Source organism: Heterodontus francisci, chromosome 16 (genome assembly GCF_036365525.1).
Source record: "Heterodontus francisci isolate sHetFra1 chromosome 16, sHetFra1.hap1, whole genome shotgun sequence".
NCBI classification, from domain to species: Eukaryota; Metazoa; Chordata; class Chondrichthyes; order Heterodontiformes; family Heterodontidae; genus Heterodontus; species Heterodontus francisci.
This window is the reverse complement of record NC_090386.1, coordinates 90,767,679-90,789,771: the sequence shown is the minus strand read 5'-3', so window position 1 is coordinate 90,789,771 and position 22,093 is coordinate 90,767,679. Positions and strand designations below refer to the sequence as shown.

Here is a 22,093-nt window from a genome sequence, read left to right as displayed (position 1 = left end):
GTGCCAGGTAATGACCATCTCCAGCAAGAAAGGATCTAACCAACTCCCCTTGACATTCAATTACCATCGCTGAATCCCCCACTATCAACATCCTGGGGGTTACCATTGACCAAAAACTGAACTGGAGTAGCCATAGAAATGCCATGGCTACAAGAGAAGGTCAGAGGCTAGGAATCCTGCAGTAAGTAACTCACCTCCTGACTCCCCAAAGCCTGTCCACCATCTACAAGGTACAAGTCAGGAGTGTGATGGAATACTCTCCACTTGCCTGGATGGGTGCAGCTCCAACAACACTCAAGAAGCTCGACACCATTCAGGACAAAGCAGCCCGCTTGATCAGCACCCCATCCACAAACGTTCACTCCCTCCACCACCGACGCACAGTGGCAGCAGTGTGTACCATCTACAAGATGCACTGCAGCGATGCACCAAAGCTCCTTAGACAGCACCTTCCAAACCCGCGACGTCTACCACCTAGAAGGACGAGGGCAGCAAATGCATGGGACCACCACCACCTGCAAGTTCCCCTCCAATCTACACATCATCCTGACTTGGAACTATATCGCCGTTCCTTCACTGTCGCTGGGTCAAAATCCTGGAACTCCCTTACTAACAGCACTGTGGGTGTACCTACCCCACATAGACTGCAGCGGTTCAAGAAGATTTACACAAACTACAATGAGATAAAGCACCACTGGTTTATGGTTGAGAGGGGAATGTTGGCCAGGACATTGGGAGATCTTCCTTGCCCTTCTTTCATTTATATAGCGCCTTTCTTCAAGACATCCCAAAGGGCTTTACAGCCAATGAAGTACTTTAGAAATGATCTTACTTTTGTAAGGTGGGAAACGCAGCAGCGAATTTATACACAGCAAGGCCCCACAAACAGCAATGAGGTTTAATTGTTGGCCAGATCACCAAGGGAACTCTCCTGCTCTTCTTGGAATAGTACAGTGGGATCTTCTATGTCCACTTGAGTGGCCAGACTGAGGGTGAAGATGGTGTTCCATTTCATTTACAAAGCATGTGGCTTTGCTAGAAAGATGCTGGGAAGCCTCCTGACCCTTCTCAGGGAGAAGGATCTTTCATTTTTATAGCTCGTTTCACACCCGGGATGTCCCAAAGTACTTTACAGCCAATGAAATAACAGTGGTCACTGTTGCAATGTAGGAAACATGGCAGTCAATTTGTGCACAGCAAGCTCCCACAAATGGCAATGAAATAAATGATGAGATGATCTGTTTTAATGATGTGGTTGAGAGATAAACATTGGCCAAGATTGGCCTGCACATTTCCATGGGGATCTTTTGCTCCCAGTTATAGAGTCATAGAGTTGTACAGCACAGAAACAGGCCCTTCAGCCCAATGCACCTGCGCCGACCATCAAGCACCCGTCCTAACTAATCCCATTTCCCCGCACTTGGCCCAGAGCCTTGTAAATTATGGCATTTCAAGTGCTCATCTAAATAATTCTTGAATGTCGTGAGTGTTCCTGCCTCTACCACCCCCTCAGGTAGTGTGTTCTAGATTCCAACCAGCCTCTAGGTGAAAATATTCTTCCTCAACTCCCCTCTAAACCTCCTGCCCCTTACCTTACATCTATGCCCCCTAGTTATTGACCTCTCAGCTAAGGGAAAAAGTTTTTTCCTATCTATCCTATCAATGCCCCTCATAATTTTGTATACCTCAATCAGGTCCCCGCTCAGCCTTCTCCGCTCCAAGGAAAACAACTCCAGCCTATCCAGTCTGTCTTCATAACTGAAATGCTCCAGCCCAGGCAACATCCTGGTGAATCTCCTCTGCACCCTCTCCATTGCAATCACATCATTCCTATAGTGTGGTGACCAGAACTGTATACAGTACACCAGCTGTGGCCTAACCAGCGTTTTATACAGCTCCATCATAATCTCCCTGCTCTTATATTCAATGCCTCGGCTAATAATGACAAGTATCCCGTATGCCTTCCTAACCACCTTATCTACCTGTGCTGCTGCCTTCAGTGACAAGCACCCCAAGGTCCCTCTGACCCTCTGTACTCCCTAGGGTCCTACCATCCATTGTATATTCCCTTGTCTTGACCTCCCATAGTGCATCACCTCACACTTCTCAGGATTAAATTCCATTTGCCACAGCTCCGCCCATCTTACCAGCCCATCTATATCATCCTGTAATCTAAGGCTTTCCTCTTCACTATTTACGACACCATCAATTTTCATGTCATCTGCGAACTTACTAATCATACCTCCTATATTCTCGTCTAAATCATTAATGTACACTACAAACAGTAAGGGTCCCAGCACCAACCCCTGCAGTACCCCACTGGTCACAGACCTCCATTCACACACATTGCCTCTTTGATCCCTAATGGGCCCCACTTTTTTCCCTGGTTATCCTCTTGACCCGAACAGAAAGGGCCTTGGGATTTTCCTTTATCTTGTCTGCCAGTGATTTTTCATGCCCCCTCTTCGCTCTCCTAATTACTTTTTTTAAGTACTCCCCTACACTTTCTATACTCCTCTAGGGCCTCCGCTGTATTCAGCACTCTGAATCTGCCATAAGCCTCTTTATCTAATCCTCTATATCCCTTGACATCCAGGGTTCCCTTGACCTGTTGGTCCTACTCTTCACCTTTACAGGAACATGCTGCACCTGAACCCTCACAATTTCCCTTCTAAATGACTCCCACTGGTCTGATGTAGACTTTCCTATAAGAAGCTGCTCCCAGTTCACTTTGGCCAGATCCTGTTTTATCATATAGAAATCTGCCTTCCCCCAATTCAGTACTCTGATTTCCGTTCCCTCTATATCCTTTTCCATAACTACCTTAAATCTTACAGAGTTTATGGTCACTATCCCCGAAATGCTCCCCCACTGCTACTTCTACCACTTGTCCGGCTTCATTCCCTAGGATTAAGTCCAGTACCGCCCCTCCTCTTGTAGGACTCTCTATGCACTGGCTCATAAAGCTCTCCTGACTGCACAGTTGAGAGGGTAGTTTAATCTTTCATCCAAAAAAAGGGCACCTCCAACAGTGCAACACTCTCTCTGTACTGCACTAGAATGTCAGTCTACCTTTTGTGCTCAAGTCTCTGGAGTGGGACTTGAACCCATAACTTTCTAACTCCAACTACCACAGCATGTGTCAGCTGTTTCGGGAGAGGAGTGCAGGGGTGGGGAATGTGAAAAATGTCTCTCGTGCCTTGTGGGAAAGACCTAAAGTGTAGCATCTTTCCTTCCGTCTCCTAGACCATTTTAGATCTGAAAATTAGAAAGGAGCCACTAAGCCGATATCAACTACAGGCCAGACAGCGACTAACTTGATGATGATAGTATAGATTGACGCCTCTCTCAATTCAGAGATGTCAGCTGCTATGAATTCATTCCCAGCTGCGACAAGAGGAGCTACCAGTAAACATACTGAGCTCCTACTAAATCTTTAAATGGATGACGGATTCTGTTTGGCATCCAGGACTGAAAAGCACACACTGAGCTATGTTTCTAATAAGAGAAAAAATAAATTGGAAAAAGAATATTTTACATAAGCAATTATAGGATAGCAATATCTTTCTAAGTTTTTGAAACAGGTGTAGTTATAAATCATTTGGGGAAAAGAACCCTAAATGGAGCCCTAATGGACCCATGATTTCAATGGTTTTTAATTGAAGATAGGCCTATCTGGTGGTCCAGAGGTTGCCTATCTAACAGGCTGATTCAATGTATACCTTCCAAAAATACTGCCCGTGGAATCGCAGTATTAAATCATTGAGTTTCCTCCTCACAAGGGATGGGACAAATTCCAGACGGGCAGACGAGTCGAAGAGACTTAGCAGTTGGCAGGAAAAAAGACAGAAGCGCAAGGAGAGAGCCAACTGTGTAACAGCCCCGACAACCAATTTTTTCTGCAGCACCTGTGGAAGAGTCTGTCACTCTAGAATTGGCCTTTATAGCCACTCCAGGCGCTGCTCCACAAACCACTGACCACCTCCAGGCGCTTACCCATTGTCTCCCGAGTCAAGGAGGCCAAAGAAGAAGAAGAAGAAGAAGTGTGATATAAGCATGTTAAAGAAATCAGTTCATAAGATACAGATGAGGAAAGCATTCGGCCCATCTTAATTTATCCATCTACAATGACAAAAACAACAATTTGCATTTATATAGCTTCTTTAACGTGGTAAAACGCCCCAAGGTCGTTCACAGGAGGGTCAGCAAACCAAATCTGACACCGTGCAACATAAGGAGATATTAGGACAGGTGAGCAAAAGCTTGGTCCGAGAGGTAAGTTTTAACAAGGCAGGAAAGAGGTAGAGAGGCAGAGAGGTTTAGAGAGTGAGTTCCAGAGCTTAGGGTCCAGGCAGTTGAAAGCATTACCACCAGTGGTGGAATGATGGAAATCAGGACTGTGCAAGAGTCCAGAATTGGAGGAATGCAGTTGGCATGGAGGGTTGGAGGGCCAGAGGAGATTACAGAGATAGGGAGGAATGAGGCCCTGAAAAAATTTGAAAACAAGGGTGAGAATTTTAAAATCAAGGCATGACTAGACCAGGAGCCAATGCAAGTCAGCGAGCACAGTGGGGGATGATTGGTAAATGGGACTTGGTGTGAGTTGGGATATGGGCAGCACAGTTTTGGATGAGTGGATGATGGGAGGACACCCAGAACAGGCATTAGAATAGTCTGATTCTACAGTTCCTAAACTGCTACATCTAACTATTTCTTAAATAATCCTTGGGTTTCCCCTCCCCCATTATAATCACTTTCCACTCATTAGTCACTATCTCCATGAAGAATAACTCTTTGATATCAATCCTAAAATTGCCTCATGTTAATTTGAACCAGTGTACTGGCGAGTCATTGAACCCGGGACCTTGATACTGTCTTTGACTCAATGTCACACTGGACAGTGTACCTACTCACTCTACATTTCCTTTCAATCAACAGGTCAGTGGTAACAGGATCTCAAAGTTTTACAGTCAAGACCAATGAAGATGCACCAGCCCTTTAAGAGGAAAGTCTGCTGCTGTCTTTCAAGGGGAAAGTATTGACAGTGTGTGGAATCACTCGAACCTAGTCACTTACATTGCAGCAAGATATTTTCAGTAACATGGCCTTCATGCTCTTTTCAGACTCTCTTCATGTGTTCAGCATCCTCGTACCTAAAAATAAACACAGATAACATTTAAAACACTTTTAAGACAGCCGTAATGAATAAAGAAATCTCTTTGGCATTGACAATGATCAGTCTTATTTAGTCCGTCTTATCTAAACAAAGGTTACTTAACAAGCTTAAGTCACAGTCCTGAAATGTTAACTCTGTTCTTCTCTCTCCACAGATGCTCGAGGCATGCTGAGTATTTCCAGCATTTTCAGTTTTTGTTTCAGATTTCCAGAATCTGCAGTATTTTGCTCCTGTTTACTTAACAACTGCTCATATGAACAGGAGAATATTCACAGGAACAATAGCATAGTGGTTATGTTACTGGCACTAAAAAACCAGAAGTCTTGGATTAACGGTGACCATGTAACTATTGGAGTGTCATAAAAACCCATCTGGTTCATTAATGTCCTTTAGGGAAGGAAATGTACTGCCCTTACCTGGTCTGGCCTATATGTGACTCCAGACCCACAGCCATCTGGTTGACTTCCCTCTGAAATGGCCTAGCAAGACACTCAGTTTCAAGAAGCTGGTTCACCACCACCTTCTAAAAGGAAATTAGGGATGGGCAATATCTGCTGGTCTTGTCAGCTTTTCTCACATCCCATGAAGGAAGAAAATAAAAATAATGAAGCTCCATTGCCAAACAGAAACATTCTATTAAAATGGATTTAATCATAAAGGATAGTTATCCCTTTAGTTGCTAACAACTCCCACAGTGGCTCAGGGGCCTTCATAGTTTTGATAAAGGAAAGCCACAATACTCTCTTTAATGTATTTCGTGATGAACCGTGTGAGTTGTAATGATGATAGATATCTGGTATTGACTGTGTAGAGCATCTGCGCCTGAAACCCCCATCCATACCTTTGTTACCTCCAGATTCGGCTATTCTAACATTCTCCTGCCCAGCCTCCCACCTTCCCTCCTTCATAAATCTGAGCTCACCTCTGCTGCCTGTATGTTTAACTCACATCAAATCCACTCAATCATCATCCCCTGTGCTTACTAACCGAAATTGCTTCTCAATCCAATAATGCTTTGACTTTAAAATTCTCATCCTCGTTTTCAAATCGCTCCATGGCCTCACCCTTCCCTATCTCTGTAACCTCCTCCAGATAACCCTATAACCCTCTCAGAACTCTGCATTCCTCCAATTCTGGCCTCTTGCATACCCCCAATTTTAATCACTCCACTATTGGGAGCCCTGCCTTCAGTTGCCTGGGTCCTAAGTTCTGGAATTCCGTCCCTAAACCTCTGCTCCTCTCTATCTCTCTTTCCTCCTTCAAGACTCTCCTTAAAACCAAGTTTTTAGTCACCTAACTTAATATCTCCTTGTGTGTCTTGGTGTTTGATGATCGCTCCTGTGAAACATTTTAGGGCATTTTACCACATTAAAGGTGCTAACAGAAGTTGTTGCTGCTGCAATAATGATGGAAGCTTCATCTTTATTAACCCCTGTTTTCATTGGGAATCCCAACTGCTACAATATATCTGGTATTTACTATTGATCTATGATAATATTACTAACTAATTGTGAAGGGCCACATCACCACCAACCAATATCTTTATGGAGAGCTTCTCTCAGGATTGTTGTAACACACTTTGCCATCGAGTGTTGGTTTGTTGGTCAGAACTTTTAATTCACGCACAGCCAGAACAAAATCTTACATGAGCCAAGGCAGAAGAACAAGAGAGCCCAGGTTCAGGGTTGGTAAGGGAAGTTTAAGGTGCACACCACAAAATATTTCCATATACAAAGGGTGACCCAGAGTTGGGAATTTGCAATGTTTGCCTCAGTCTTAGCTCCTATATGTCTTCACTGAAAACATATGATCTTTCATTGGATCTCATCACTCTCAGACATGTACACCAATGTATAAATTGTTTTGTTTCTACCTGGTGCTGAATTAAACTGAGTACAGGCCAGGAACACTCAAATTACCAATTCAGACAACAGAACAAACGTGCAATAGAGGTTGAATAACTGCCAAAGTCCTATAACATAATATGCAGCAGCAAAGGGATTATTTAATACTTTCAACAATGTTTTAAATATGTTTGATTTTCACATTCTGTGGTACAAAAGCAGTTCAGCGGCAACACATGTCCTTCATTGCAAACTCTGAGAAAGCATTAAAACATACATTTATATAGCACCTTTCATGACCTCAGGGTGTCACAAAGCACATTACAGCGAATGACGTACTTTTGAAGCGTAGTCACTGTTGTAATTTAAGAAACGGAGCAGTCAGTTTGCACACAGCAAACTCTCACAAACCGCAATGTGACCAGATAATCTGTTTCAGTAATGCTAGTTGAGGGATAAATATTGGCCAGGACACCGGGGAGAACTCCTCTGCTCTTCTTCGAAATAACGCCACGAGATCTTTTATATCTACCTGAGGGGGCAGGAGGGGCCTTGTTTTAATGTTGAATCCTAAAAGACGGCACCTCCTACAGTGCAGCAGTCCTTCAGTACTGGCAACTGGGGCGTGTTGGCCTGGAAAGATGTTGCTATATCCCTGGAGGAAATGGAGACAGTAACATAATATAGTTTGAGGCAAATAAAACACACACTTGTTTCATGTGAAAATTGTTGCAACTCGCTGTTGTTGGCGAGAGAGGCTTCTGGCAGTGTGATCACGATGTCACGCCAGCATGTTTAATATTTTTGCACATGTAGTAGAATTCAGCCTGCGTCATTGTGGGGAATAAGTCGCTTGACAGAAATATTGAACCTTTTATTGGATTTGCTGAACTTGCATTAGTGGGCAAGGGACTTGTCATGGTGGGACATCCTGGGTCAATCAATCCAGATTTCCACACTTATCATGGATAACACCATTTGCCTTGCAAGAAAAGTCCGATAATTTTGTATTACAACATGGCCTGAATACAGTGAAAATGTTGGTTCCTCGTTGAAATCAAATAATTGGCCCCACAAAAATCACTTGTTCTACTGAGATACCAGGATAAATGTCCCTAACTTACTACTATAATTGGACAGATATTGGAACACAGTGTGTGTACACAGCTTTCACCTGGTGCGTGCACTCAACTTTTAACCGGTATGTGTACTCAGCTTTTACCCAGTGTGTGTACTCAAACTTCTGCTTCTGTATATCATTTCATCAACAGATAAATCTGACAAAATATCTTTAGCCTGTATGCATTGGTCAGGTGACATTATTTTGAGCCCTACAGTGTGGGGAGGGGGGCAGATGGACATGGTGGGCATGCCATATTCCCCAGTAAGTGATTTGCCATAATTAAGGGTTCAGGTTCAACCTGGGCATGTTGGCCCATATATGACAGTGAGTAAAGACACACGTTTTTGTCCGTAAGGTCAGCTTATGGAAGCTGGAGTTTAGGATGAACATGGAAACACAATAGGGAGGTTGTGAAGGCCTTGGAGAGCATGCAGGATCGATTTCTGAGAACAATTCCAATGATGAGGGACTTCAGTTACTTGGATAGATTGGAGCGGTTGTTCTTCTCAGAGAAGGCTGAGAGGAGATTTGATAGATTTGTTTAAAATCATGAGGGGTCTGGCAAGAGGACATAGGGAGAAACTGTTCCCATTGGCGCAAGGGTGAAGAACCAGAGGACACCGATTTAAGGTGAATGGCAAAAGAATCAACAGCAAAATGAGGAAAAACCTTTTCAAGCATCGAGTGGTTAGGATCTGGAATGCACTTGCTGAGAGTGTGGTGGAGGCAGATTCAATCGTGGGAATTGGATATACACTTGAAGGGAAAAGAAAATTGCAAGGCTATGAGGAAAGGGCAGGGGAATGGGATTAGCTGGATTGCTCTTGCACAGAGCTGGCATGGACTCAATGGGCCAAAAGGCCTCCTTTTGAGCTCTACCCATTCTAGGATCCTATGATCTTAAGTGTTGAAATAAAGCCTGAACTGTAACAATGCGATGCAATTGAAATACAAACCAAGTTACAATATATTTAATTTTAATAAAAGCTTTTATTGAGAAAAGTTAATTCTACAATATTTGAAGTGCTATATTACAGAAGTAGGTTCAAAATTCAGGGATTTCAACCTGCAAAAGTCATTGTATAAAGGCATTAGAAAATACTGTACATTATGTTGTTTCTCCACAACTAGGAGCTGTGAACATGTACATGGGCTCCTAGACAAACAAACTGAATTTAAACCCATCAGTTAGCATCAGAATACATACTGTATATTGAGTAGACATGCATCCATTACAAAAAAATCCCTATGTACCAGGGGTAACAACACTGTGGGTGTACCTACCCCACATGGACTGCAGCGGTTCAAGAAGGAGGCTCACCACCACCTTCTCAAGGGCAATTAGGGATGGGCAATAAATGCTGGCCTCACCAGAGATGCCCACATCCCATGAATAAATTTCAAAAAAATAAAAAAATTGGGAATTTATGTATTAGGCTAGGGTTGCCAACCCTCCAGGATTGCTCTGGAGTCTCCAGGAATTGAAGATTAATCTCCAGGACACTGCTGTGAGCAAAACCCAGGAGAAAAATAGGGGGCATGAAATGAAGTTCAGTTTTTATCATTGTCTTTGAACGCTTTTGTTTATTGTTATAAAATTATTGGAGAAGCGGGGTGGAATCGGCTGTTTGACTGACAGTCAAGAACCACCAACTGGGTAATGAAGAATCTTATTCACTTTCCAATTTGCTGTGGGAAGGCCGGGCACCATAAGGATGAATACATTGGGTGAACAATGACAGGAGTGTGGGGGCGAGTCATGTGATGAAACTACCATGAATGCATTTATTTTATTTAGAGATACAGCACTGAAACAGGCCCTTCAGCCCACCGAGTCTGTGCCAACCATCAATTTATACTAATCCTACACTAATCCCATATTCCTACCACATCCCCACCTTCCCCTACCACCTACCTATACTAGGGGCAATTTACAATGGCCAATTTACCTATCAACCCACAAGTCTTTGGCTGTGGGAGGAAACCGGAGCACCCGGCGAAAACCCACACGGTCACAGGGAGAACTTGCAGAATCCGCTCAGGCGGTACCCGGAATTGAACCTGGGTTGCTGGAGTTGTGAGGCTGCGGTGCTAACCATTGCGCCACTGTGCCGCCAGCATTCAACTAGAGTTGGCAACACTATATAAAGAAAATCGGATTTCACTGAAGAGTGATATTGTTATGCAATAAGATACCACAGGTTTGCAATTGACAGTGGAAATAGATTGAAAAGATAATTAAATGTGCTTCTCGACACGGCGGAACATGGAGACAAGGTGAGCAAGCAGGGCTGATCCATTACACAGGGATGGACTTGTTAAGCCCAGTAGCCACGTTCTGAGAGTTTTATAATAATATTTTCTAATTAATTGTTCTGTAACTCACAATCCCAAGGTATCTAACAATTCTGCAAGGTCTTACACCACAACTCAATATCCTGTCAGATCCCAAATCACTCAATGCTAAATCGTGATATCAAATGAAATGGTGCCAAAAAAAAATGTATAATTTTTTTAAACCCTCATGTCATAAACGACAGTAATTGTCCATCGGAGAATTGCACAGAGGCACTCTAGTCTTTGAGTTCAGCTGCAGTTTACAATTGGACTACAGCAACATAGTCTTCTCTTTTAAGGTGCATATTAAAACCTTAAAGTTTGGTAATGAAATATTGAACTCAGACATCTAGAGCAGCTGGGTATGTCACAAGCTGTCTTCAGAGAAAGCACTTGCATTTAAATAGCACCTTTCATGACCCCAGGATTTGTTTTACAACCAATGAAGTACTTTTAAAGTGTAGTCACTGTTGTAATGTAGGAAACGTGGCAGGCAATTTGTGCACAGCAAGCTCCCACAAACAGCAATGTGATAAAATCCAGAAAATCAGTTTTTAGTCAGAGAGGGGAGAGCTGCAACTGAGCCAAGGCTGATACCGGCACAGGAAAACTTTTCTGGGAGATATTCTCTACCATTCCTCAGGTATTACTGTGAACAATTTAAATTAAGAAGGGGAACCCAAGCCAAACACCGAAAGTGAAATGCTGTGGCATTGAGGCGTTGCTGGACTGGAAGTCAATGCATGTCAGTGAGCACAAGGGGTGATGGGTGAGAAGGACTAGGTGCGAGTTATGACATGGGCAGCAGAGGTTAATTTAAGCAACAGGTGGACAAGACTCAATAATTGGTTTTCTGAAAGAACTCTGCTGAACATAAGAAAATAAGAAACAGGAGCAGGAATAGGCAGGAAGGGCCCTCAAGCCTGCTCCACCATTCAATAAAGTCATGGCTGAACTTCTACCTCACCTTCACTTTCCTGCCCTATTCAATGATTCCCTTAATGCCCAAAGATCTATCAATCTCAGTCTTGAACATACTCACTGACTGGGCATCCACAGCTCTCTGGGGTAGAGAATTCCAAAGATTCACAGCCATCTGAATGAAGAAATATCTCCTCATCTTAGTCCTAAGTTGCCAATCCCTTGTCATGAGAATGACCCCTAGTTATAATTTCAGTTATGAAGATAGATTGGAGAAGTTAGCACTGTTATCCTTGAAGTGAAGGCTGAGAGGTGATTTGATCGAGGTATTCAAAATCATGAGGGGGTCTGGGCAGAGTAGATAGAGAGAGGCTGTTCTCCCTTGTGAAAGGATCGAGAATGAGAGGGCACAGGTTTAAAGCATTTGGTAAGAGAAGCAAAAGTGACATGAGGAAAAACTTTTCCATGCTGAGAGTGGTTAAGGTCTGGAATGCGCTGCCTGAGAGTGTGGTGGAGGCAGGTTCAATTGAAGCATTCAAAAGGGAGTTAGACTGTTATATGAAAAGGAGGAATGTGCAGGGTTAAGGGGAGAAGGCAGGGGAATGGCACTGAGTGAATTGCTCTTTCGGAGAGCGGGTGTGACGGGTCGAATGGCCTCTTTCTGTGCTTTAACAATTCTGTGATTCGAGACTCTGCAGCAGGGGAACCAGCCTCTCAGCATCTCTCCTGTCGAGCTGTCTCAGAATCTTGTGTTTCAATGAGATCACCTCATTCTTCTAAACTGAAGGGAATATGGGCCCATTCTACTCAATCTCTCCTTATAGATAACCGTTTAATGCCAGGAATCAATTTAGTAAACCTTCCTTTAACCCCGTCTAAGGCAAGTATATCCTTCCTGAGGTAATGACTCAGTTTTGCAAAATTAAGGCCAGGCTTGGTTCTCAAGTAAATTACTTAAACCATGAATGATTGCTCTGATCACTGCTTTCCAATGAAGTGGTTAATCAATTATAGACACAGATCCTGCTGCCATAATGGCGTGTGAATTTATCCAATTTAAAGTTTGAACGAAGTTGAAAAACAGGTTAAATAGCTGCTGAAATAAAAAGATAAAGTGCTGGAAATACAGGTCTGGCAGCATCTGTGAAGAGGGAAACAGAGTTAATGTTCCGAGGCGGAAATGACTCTTCTTCAGAACTGCCATTGCTGCGGATTTCCAGCACTTTATCTTTTTATTTTAAATTTCCAGCATCCGCACTATTTTGCTTTTATTTAAGTGGCTGCTGAAAGTTTTGGCAGCTTGGTGGAAAATCAGATGTATGTTTGTCAGTTCCTACATTTAAAATGTTGCAATTTGCAGAAGAAAAATTATAAATTCACACGTGACAATGAGAAATGGCTGGCATATCAGCTCTAGGTTATGCTGGAGGAAATGATTGACACCAAGAATAACAAATCATAGAATCATATAATATAGGAGGAGGCCTTTTCGCCCATTGTGCCTCTGCCGACTCTTTGAAAGAGCGATCTAATTAGTCTCACTCCCCTGCTCTTTCCCCTTATACCTGCAAATTTCTCCCCTCCAGGTATTTATCCATTTCCTTTTTGAAAGTTAATATTGAATCTGCTTCCACCGCTGTTTAAGACAGTGCAATCCAGATCACAACAACTCGCTGTGTTAAAATAAATTCTCCTCATCTACCGTCTGTTTCTTTTGCATCAAATGTAGCTTCGAAATATGAGATACCGTACCAAGTAATATTTCATGAACCAGATCAAACGCACACATATAGACAGACAGCCCTGTTGTGCAATGCACGGCAGCTGAGTGTAGAGAGGTATCATTTTTTCTGTAACCGTGTCCTTGGGAGGTATGAGGTGGTTCAGCCCAAGTTCAGATATCCTGTCATAGTGTTTGGACAAGACTGGAAAATAAACTAGTTCTGTCCAACCCTTTTATTATCTGGTAAAGATTGTGCCCCTTTAAATTACGTAGTGCCAAAAAGTCATAAAGAATAGTTCTCCTATTAAGTGGGCTGCACCACATAATCAGTATTGGCAGGCATGAATATCAATCAAACAATACATAGATGCACATAAAAAGAATTTTAAAATCAAATTATTGATCTTTGCAACTAAGACCCTTTACCTAATCCTGATCCTAGTCTGTTCCTGCTCCACCTGCAGCTCTGGTTACTGTATATACACCATGGCTAGTTCCTCTTGGCCAATCTAATGCCAATCTATATTGCAAAGGTATTTTTCATTCTAAGAAACAAGGCTTAAAGCTTTTAATCTATATCAACACAACTTGCATCTATGTAGCAACTTTGCTGCAGTAAAACATGCAAAGGCTCTTCACAGGAGTGCTATAAAGCAGAATTTGACACTGAGCCATGTGGGGAGATATTAAAACAGGGTACCAAAAGCTTGGTCATAGTGGTAGGTTTTAATGAATGTCTTAAAGGGTAGGAACATAGGAGCAGAAGTAGGCCATTCAGCCCATCGAGCCTGCTCTGTCATTCAATTAGATCACGGCTAATCATCTACCTCAACGCCACTTTCCCTTGCTATCCCTATATCCCTTGATCTCATTAGTATCCAGATATTTATCCATTTCTGTCTTGAACATGCTCAATGATATGGCAGAGAGGTGGGGTGGTTTCGGGAGGTAATTCCAGAGCCTAGGGTCCCAGGCAGCTGAAGGCACAGCAGTCAATGGTGGAGCAATTAAAATTGGGGGTGCACAAGAGACCAGAATTGGAGGAGAGCACAGATTTTGGAGGGTTGTAGTGCTGGAGGGGGTTATAGAGATAGGGAGGGGCGAGGCCATTGAGGGATTTGAAAACAAGGATGTGAATTTTAAAATCGCAGCATTGTCAGACAGGGAACCAGTGTAGGCCAGCAAGTACATGGGGCGTTGGGTGAGTGGACTTGGTGCGAGTTAGGAAATGGGCAGCAGAGTTTTGGATCAGTTCAAGATTACGGATATTTCTTGTCATTGATAAAAAGGAAACCAAGGACACATGCTTGAGTTGGTACACCAAGTTCCCACAGGTTCTAGAAGCCCTCGCCAAATGGTCATTCTCCATGTGCCATTCTAGACATTGAGTTTTGCTGTCCAAACATGGAGGCTGCCGAACCCTCTCCTCATCTGATATCCACACATGTGCCCCCCCCAGTTGCAGTTACTGCACAATGATTGGGGTGTAGGGATTTTGGCTGATTTTCTCCCGCTCCTTAACTCAGAGACGTTGGCCCTAACTTTATCAGGTGGTGAGAGGGGAAACAGTGCACAGGAATACCCAAAGTGAGCGACTCACCCAGAAAAGCACCAGAGACGTCGAGGCCCAGACAGTATTTAACAGCTGTGCCTCATTTCAATAAACGTCCTCAAACTCCCCACTAGATCCTGGCTGGATTTCATTACCTGGCTGGTGGAAGCAGGAATTTCGGATGGTTCGAGACTGCAGCTGAGGATCCATGGGGAGTGATCCACAGCAGTCAAGTAAGTGGTGAGGCGGGTGTTTTGATGGGGGTAGGAAGTGGACCATTCACCATTGGCGGGGGAGGCCCAGGACAAAGGAGGAGCAAGGCTTTCTTGTTGAGGCCTGGATGAGCACTCCTGGTGAGCAGAGCTGAGGTCAGCTTATTTGGCACATAACAGGTGCCAATCCTGGGGCCTACCTGGTCTATCTAACAAAAAAAGACAGAACAATATAGAGATTGTTGCTTGGTAGTACAGGACTTGAGCATTGTTGTAAAAAGAGACACGCTGTCAATACTTTTCCTCTTGCACTTATGCACAGATGCAAGAATGCCAACTTTCAAAGGGAGCAACAATTTATATGGCATGAGAAAAGGATGCTGATTGGTTGGCAAGTTGACTCTGATTGGTCGAGAGAACTACTATCCCTCACGCTTTTGTTTACTTCAAAAAAGGCAGAGGACGGGTTCCTGAGTATGAATATATGTAGTTTCTAATAAGTGTACGTGAGCCACATTGCAAGCCCAATTGATAATCTTAAGGTGGTTCTTAGTGTAATTCTTCAGCAAGTGCTGTCCAATTGTGGAATCACATCCAATGTTGGACATTCTGCTCTGAGTTTTGCAAGCGCAGGCTGGTTGAGTACAGTCAATACTCTACCTATTGTGAACAGCCAACGGGAAATGCTGTTTGATACGATCTGCCAGTCATTGGGACATACTTCGGTTGTGGGTAAAATGTTGGAAAAGGTTATAAGAGATAGGATTTATAATCATCTTGAAAAGAATAAGTTCATTAGCGATAGTCAGCACGGTTTTGTGAAGGGTAGGTCGTGCCTCACAAACCTTATTGAGTTTTTCGAGAAGGTGACCAAACAGGTGGATGAGGGTAAAGCAGTGGATGTGGTGTATATGGATTTCAGTAAGGCGTTTGATAAGGTTCCCCACGGTAGGCTATTGCAGAAAATACGGAAGTATGGGGTTGAAGGTGATTTAGAGCTTTGGATTAGAAATTGGCTAGCTGAAAGAAGACAGAGGGTGGTGGTTGATGGCAAATGTTCATCCTGGAGTTTAGTTACTAGTGGAGTACCGCAAGGATCTGTTTTGGGGCCACTGCTGTTTGTCATTTTTATAAATGACCTGGAAGAGGGTGTAGAAGGGTGGGTTAGTAAATTTGCGGATGACACGAAGGTCGGTGGAGTTGTGGATAGTGCCGAAGGATGTTGTAGGGTGCAGAGGGACATAGATAGGCTGCAGAGCTGGGCTGAGAGATGGCAAATGGAGTTTAATGCGGAAAAGTGTGAGGTGATTCACTTTGGAAGGAGTAACAGGAATGCAGAGTACTGGGCTAATGGGAAGATTCTTGGTAGTGTAGATGAGCAGAGAGATCTTGGTGTCCAGGTACATAAATCCCTGAAGGTTGCTACCCAGGTTAATAGGGCTGTTAAGAAGGCATATGGTGTGTTAGCTTTTATTAGTAGGGGGTTCGAGTTTCGGAGCCACGAGGTCATGCTGCAGCTGTACAAAACTCTGGTGAGACCGCACCTGGAGTATTGCGTGCAGTTCTGGTCACCGCATTATAGGAAGGATGTGGAAGCTTTGGAAAGGGTGCAGAGGAGATTTACTAGGATGTTGCCTGGTATGGAGGGAAGGTCTTACGAGGAAAGGCTGAGGGACTTGAGGTTGTTTTCGTTGGAGAGAAGGAGGAGGAGAGGTGACTTAATAGAGACATATAAGATAATCAGAGGGTTAGATAGGGTGGATAGTGAGAGTCTTTTTCCTCGGATGGTGATGGCAAACACGAGGGGACATAGCTTTAAGTTGAGGGGTGATAGATATAGGACAGATGTTAGAGGTAGTTTCTTTATTCAGAGAGTAGTAGGGGCGTGGAATGCCCTGCCTGCAACAGTAGTAGACTCGCCAACTTTAAGGGCATTTAAGTGTCATTGGATAGACATATGGATGAAAATGGAATAGTGTAGGTCAGATGGTTTCACAGGTCGGCGCAACATCGAGGGCCGAAGGGCCTGTACTGCGCTGTAATGTTCTAATCTAATCTAATCTAATACAGCCTACGTACCTGGCATCGCACCGGCATCGAAATTCCTATACCACATTACTCATTTGTGTGGTAGGCAATTTACCCTTGAGGGGTAAGGTATTTCAAAGATTTAAGCAACAGGTGAAGTTCGCTGTTTCACGCTGCTACTATGCAGTAGCAACACGAGTGGTATTTTCCACTAATAGGATGCTGCCGTCAAGCCAAAAAGACGCAGGTCAGTATTGCAGCAATTAAAAATCTCCTGGGCCTTACACTCTGGGTCGGATGGATCAGTGTCTGCTTCAGCCTCTGCATCCCTGATTCTGTGATAAAAACAAGAAATTCTGGAAATACTCAGCAGGTCTGGCAGCATCTGTGGAGAGAGAAGCAGAGTTAACGATTCAGGTCAGTGACCCTTCTTCAGAAGTGGCACATATTAGAAATGTGAAAGGTTTTAGGCAAGTAAAGTGGGGGTGGGGCAAAAGATAACAAAGGAGATGGTTTAGATAGAACAAGGTCACAGAGAATAACCGACTAGAAGGTTATGGAGCAAAGGCAAACAATATGTTAATGGTGTGTTGAAAGACAAAGCATTAGTACAGATAGGGTGTTAATGGACTGAAAACTGAAAAGCCGCAAGTACAAACATGAAAAAAAACAGTGGGTAGGCAAACTGAACAAACTAAGATAAAATAAAATAAACACAAAAAAAAAGAATAAAGAAAAAATATCTAAAAATAAAAGTAAAATGGGGGGCCCGTCATGCTCTGAAATAATTGAACTCAATGTTCAGTCCGGCAGGCCGTAGTGTGCCTAATTGCTAAATGAGATGCTGTTCCTCGAGCTTGTGTTGATGTTCACTGGAACACTGCAGCAATCCCAGGACAGAGATGTGAGCATGAGAGCAGGGGATAGGTGTTGAAATGGCAAGCAACCGGAAGCTCGGGGTCATGTCTTTGGACTGAGCAGCAGGTGTTCCGCAAAGCGGTCACCCAGTCTGCGTTTGGTCTCCCCAATGTAGAGGAGACCACATTGTGAGCAGCGAATACAGTATACTACATTGAAAGAAGTACAAGTAAATCGCCGCTTCACCTGAAAGGAGTGTTTGTGGCCTGGGATAGTGAGGAGAGAGGAGGTAAATGGGCAGGTATTACACCTCCTGCAATTGCAGGGGAAGGTGCCGTGGGAAGGGGACGAGGTGGTGGGGGTAATGGAGGAGTGGACCAGGGTGTCGCGGAGGGAACGATCCCTTCGGAATGCTGACAGGGGAAGGGAGGGGAAGATGCGTTTGGTAGTGGCAACACACTGGAGGTGGCCGAAATGGTGGAGGATGATCTGTGCCCTCAGTTAAAATCAGGCCATAAGAAGTTATTAATATTCTTAAGCCAACATCTGGCCTCAAATTTAACTTTAACAGCTGCATTACAACATAGTCTCTGACCAGGATTTTGTGAAGTGCCTTGGGACATTTCTGCATTAAAGGTGATATATAAATGCAAGTTTTTGTTCTGAATGAAAGGCAAGTCTGTTGAACATTCCATGACGAAACCTCAAAATGGCTTTTATCGAAGCTGAAGCTACTCATTCAGAGGATAATTTCAGTAGAAAGATTGATGAGTTATGAAAACTGGCTGGGCACATTAGATAATTCTGGGAAAAGCGTGGGCTTTGCGTGGTTGGGGGTCTATGAGGTTGGGGGCCATGAAGAAAGATCTCTGAAGGAGATGAGGCCAGTGATGTTCTGGGAAACAATGGCTTGATGTTCAGTGATGGGGTTATGGTTCAGAGGGCGGTAGGAGGAGGTGTTGAAGAGTTGGTGTGCAGCCTTGCAAGGTAGAGGGAAGTTCGCCAAACAACAACACCTCTGCCCTTGTCAGTAATGACAATGTCAGGGCTGGGCCTGACAGAACAGAGTGCTGCAAATTTAGCAGGAGGTAGATTAGAATGAGTGACGAGAGCATGGGAATTGAGATGGCTGATGCCACACCAGTAGCATAATAGTTACCGGACTGGTAATTCAGAGGCCTGGACTAATGATCTGGAGACATGAGTTCAAATCCCACCATGGCGACTGGGGAATTTAAATTCAACTAATTAAATAAATCTGGAATAAAAAGCTATTATCAGCAATGGTTACTGGATTGTTGTAAAAACCCATCTGGTTTACTAACCTTTAGTGAAGGAAATCCTTCCCTGATCTGGCCTCTAAGTGACTCCAGTGGTTGACTCTTAACTGCCCTCTAAAATGGTCTAGCAAGCCACTCAGTTGTAATTAAGAAGGCAGCTCACCAGCACCTTCTCAAGGGTAATTAGGGATGAGCAATAAATGCTGGGCCTCAACTGTGATGCCCACATCCTGTAATTGAATAAAAAAGTTTTCAATGAAAAGATCAAGAGAGGGCAAAAGACTAGATGTTTTGGGAAGGTATTTATGAGGGGCAATTTCTCCTATTACCTATAAGTCTGTTGTACTTCTTACTTCCAGGTTCCACAAATTTGAGTTGAGACGCACTGGTTGAAGTCTATCAGAGTAACTAAGGTTTTGCTTACAATGACAATGAGAGCTACTCAGCAAACCAGAACCCTGCCCTCCATGTCTACCATATACAACACATACTTTCTTCACCCACGTTCCAGTCTTCTTCAAGCAAGGAGGATGTCAAAATCAGACATAGGCTTCATTGCTCTAGAGAGAGGCAAAATGATTTGACTATTGTTACGTCTTCTCTTTCCATTGCTGCCCCTACCCCACCCTTGCACCACTGGCGGAACACTTTAGTTCCAAATGATGCTCCATTTGCTGGATTGACTGAAAATAGACTTACCAATCGCAACCACCAAGGGTCATTCTGGTGGTCCCAATACTTGATTTAGCGTCTGATGCTAGTTCTACATGGGATAAGCCAACTGATTTGAGGTTCATTTACTACATGACAAGACTTTGTATAGGACACTTCCTCAGAGAGCTGGAAACCAACACTGTGATTACACCCATGAGATAAGTAGAAATAATATTTCCACCATTTAAATGTGATCTATCATTAATCTAAACTTTAAAAAAATCCTAAATATATAAGGTTCTAATTCCTTCAAGTGTTATCTAAATTAGATATTCTGAGACGAAAATACAATGGATGTTATAACAGCCCCAACTCCCACTCCCCACCCAACCACAAATAAACACTTCATTAATCTGATCCCATGTAAACACTGCAGATATAAAGATACATCAACTTGGGTTTTAGTCTTTGGTATCAAGTGCAAAGACACTGATTGCACCAATTGGTAGGTTTTAGGTCTCAATTATGTTCAGGATTCAGAATTCTACCAACCAGTAATGGGCTTAAGCAGAAGGTGAACAAAACACACCACTAAAGGAAATAACAAGGAAATATCTTCGACAGCCAAAAAATGAAGAAAGTCAAAGTCTTGTTTGTCCAAGCACTAATCGGCAGAATTCTCTCCACAAATAAAAATAAACCATTTCTCACTTGGTTCATGTCACATATATGACATTGGTCAATTCTTCCCCTTTTTAATACAGGGGAGGTTCATGAAAATGTTGCAGAAACTCTCCTGTTGGTCACCATGACTCAAAGGTTCACCTGTCTTCAGTAAATCATGTTATCCTCTTTGGGATTAAGCAGCCATCTGATCACAACAGTCATGGCCACTGACGAGAGATGCCAGATTAGGAACTTGGTCCTGGCTTAAATATTCAGTTGTAGCTCCTGTCATCCAATAGTGGCTGGTTTGTGAGGACTTCTGTATGCTTACAACACCGACAGGTCGTGACAGGATTTTGACCTGGCTTTTAAGGCCATCTTCTTGTTGTTTTTTGCCACAAACCTGTCCAGAAACCGACGGGCTTTTTTTGTGATGCTTTCCCTCCTCTTGTGGCTGGCCATCCTCCTCTCGTTGGCTTCCTTGCTGTCCTTCCTCAGCCTTATCTGCCGCACGATGCCTTCGAAAAGCTCCTTCACATTGTGATGCAGAGCAGCGGAGGTCTCGATGAACTTGCAGTCGAACACCACAGCACACGCCCGGCCCTCTGAAACAGGAAATAGAAATGTGGGATCAGAGGAGCTGGCATTTCTTTCTTTTCTCAAAGTCGTGTTGTGTTGTGTAAAATATTCAATACCACCAGTTGGTATCCCAGTCATTGAGCGTAGTGGGATTTGGATGCTGACGACACTGAGCTCCACCTCACCACTACCTCTCTCGACTCTCCACTGCCTCTAAATTATCAGACTGTTTGTCCAACATCCAGCGCTGAACGAGCTGAAATTTCCTCCAATTAAACACTGGGAACCCTTAAGCCATTATCCAGTTTGTTCACAACCTCGGTGTCACATTTTATCCCGAGACGAGCTTCCGACCACATATTCACTCCGTCACTAAGACCGCCACTTCCACCCCCATAACATTGTCTCAGCTCATCTGCTGGGGAAACCTTCATTCGTGCCTTTGTTACCTCTAGACTTGACTATTCCAATGCTGTCCTGGCTGGTCTCCCACATTCCACCCTCCCTAAATCTGAGGTCATCCAAAATTCTGCTGCCTGTGTCTTAACTAGCACCAAGTCCCGTTCAGCTGTCACCCTTGTGCTTGCTGATCTACAATAGTTCCACCTTGATTTAAACATTCTCATCCTTGTTTACAAATTCTTCCATGGCCTCTCCCCTCCCTATTTCTGTAATCTTCTCCAGCCCCACAACCCTCTGAAGTATCTGCGCTCATCTAATTCTGGCCTCTTGAGCATCCCCGATTTTAAGAGCTCCACCATTGTTGGCTGTGCCTTCAGCTGCCTAGGCCTCAAGCTCTGGAATTCCCTCCCTAAATCTCTCCACCTCTCTAGCTCACTTTCCTCCTTTAAGACACTCCTTAAAATCTAGCTCTTTGATCAAGCTTTTCATCATCTGACCTAATATTTCCTTCAGTGGCTCAGTGTCATATTTTGTTTTATAATGCTTCTGTGAAACACTTTGGGAAGTTTTGTTACATTAAAGGCGCTATATAATCTGTGGGTGTTATTATAAGTAAAACACACCACCTATTAATGAGACGTTATCAACAGTATTCTGCTTCCCCCTGTTGGCTGGAGGTATCGCTGGCATCTGAGTGAAGGCAGTCTTGGGTGAAGTATTCAAAAAGGAGCTGAATAG

General features: G+C 43.6%; 1 protein-coding gene across 3 annotated transcripts in view; it reads right to left on the bottom strand.

Annotated features, from left to right (window-relative positions):
- rem1 (RAS (RAD and GEM)-like GTP-binding 1) overlaps positions 1-22,093 on the bottom strand; it is a 59,644-nt gene that overhangs the window by 17,178 nt on the left and 20,373 nt on the right. The window contains exons 5-7 of one of the 3 annotated variants that reach the window (XR_010976590.1): positions 19,100-20,979; positions 7,553-7,675; positions 5,077-5,153 (exon numbers count right to left, since the gene is read on the bottom strand). Coding sequence is in view for 1 of the 3 variants with exons in the window: in XM_068048625.1 (XP_067904726.1) it covers positions 20,702-20,979 (278 nt within the window). In the remaining 2 variants the exon portion in view is untranslated. Of the gene's footprint in view, positions 1-5,076; positions 5,154-7,552; positions 7,676-9,113; positions 20,980-22,093 lie in introns of those variants that run through there. The other 2 variants (XR_010976591.1, XM_068048625.1) reach the window with 2 other exon arrangements.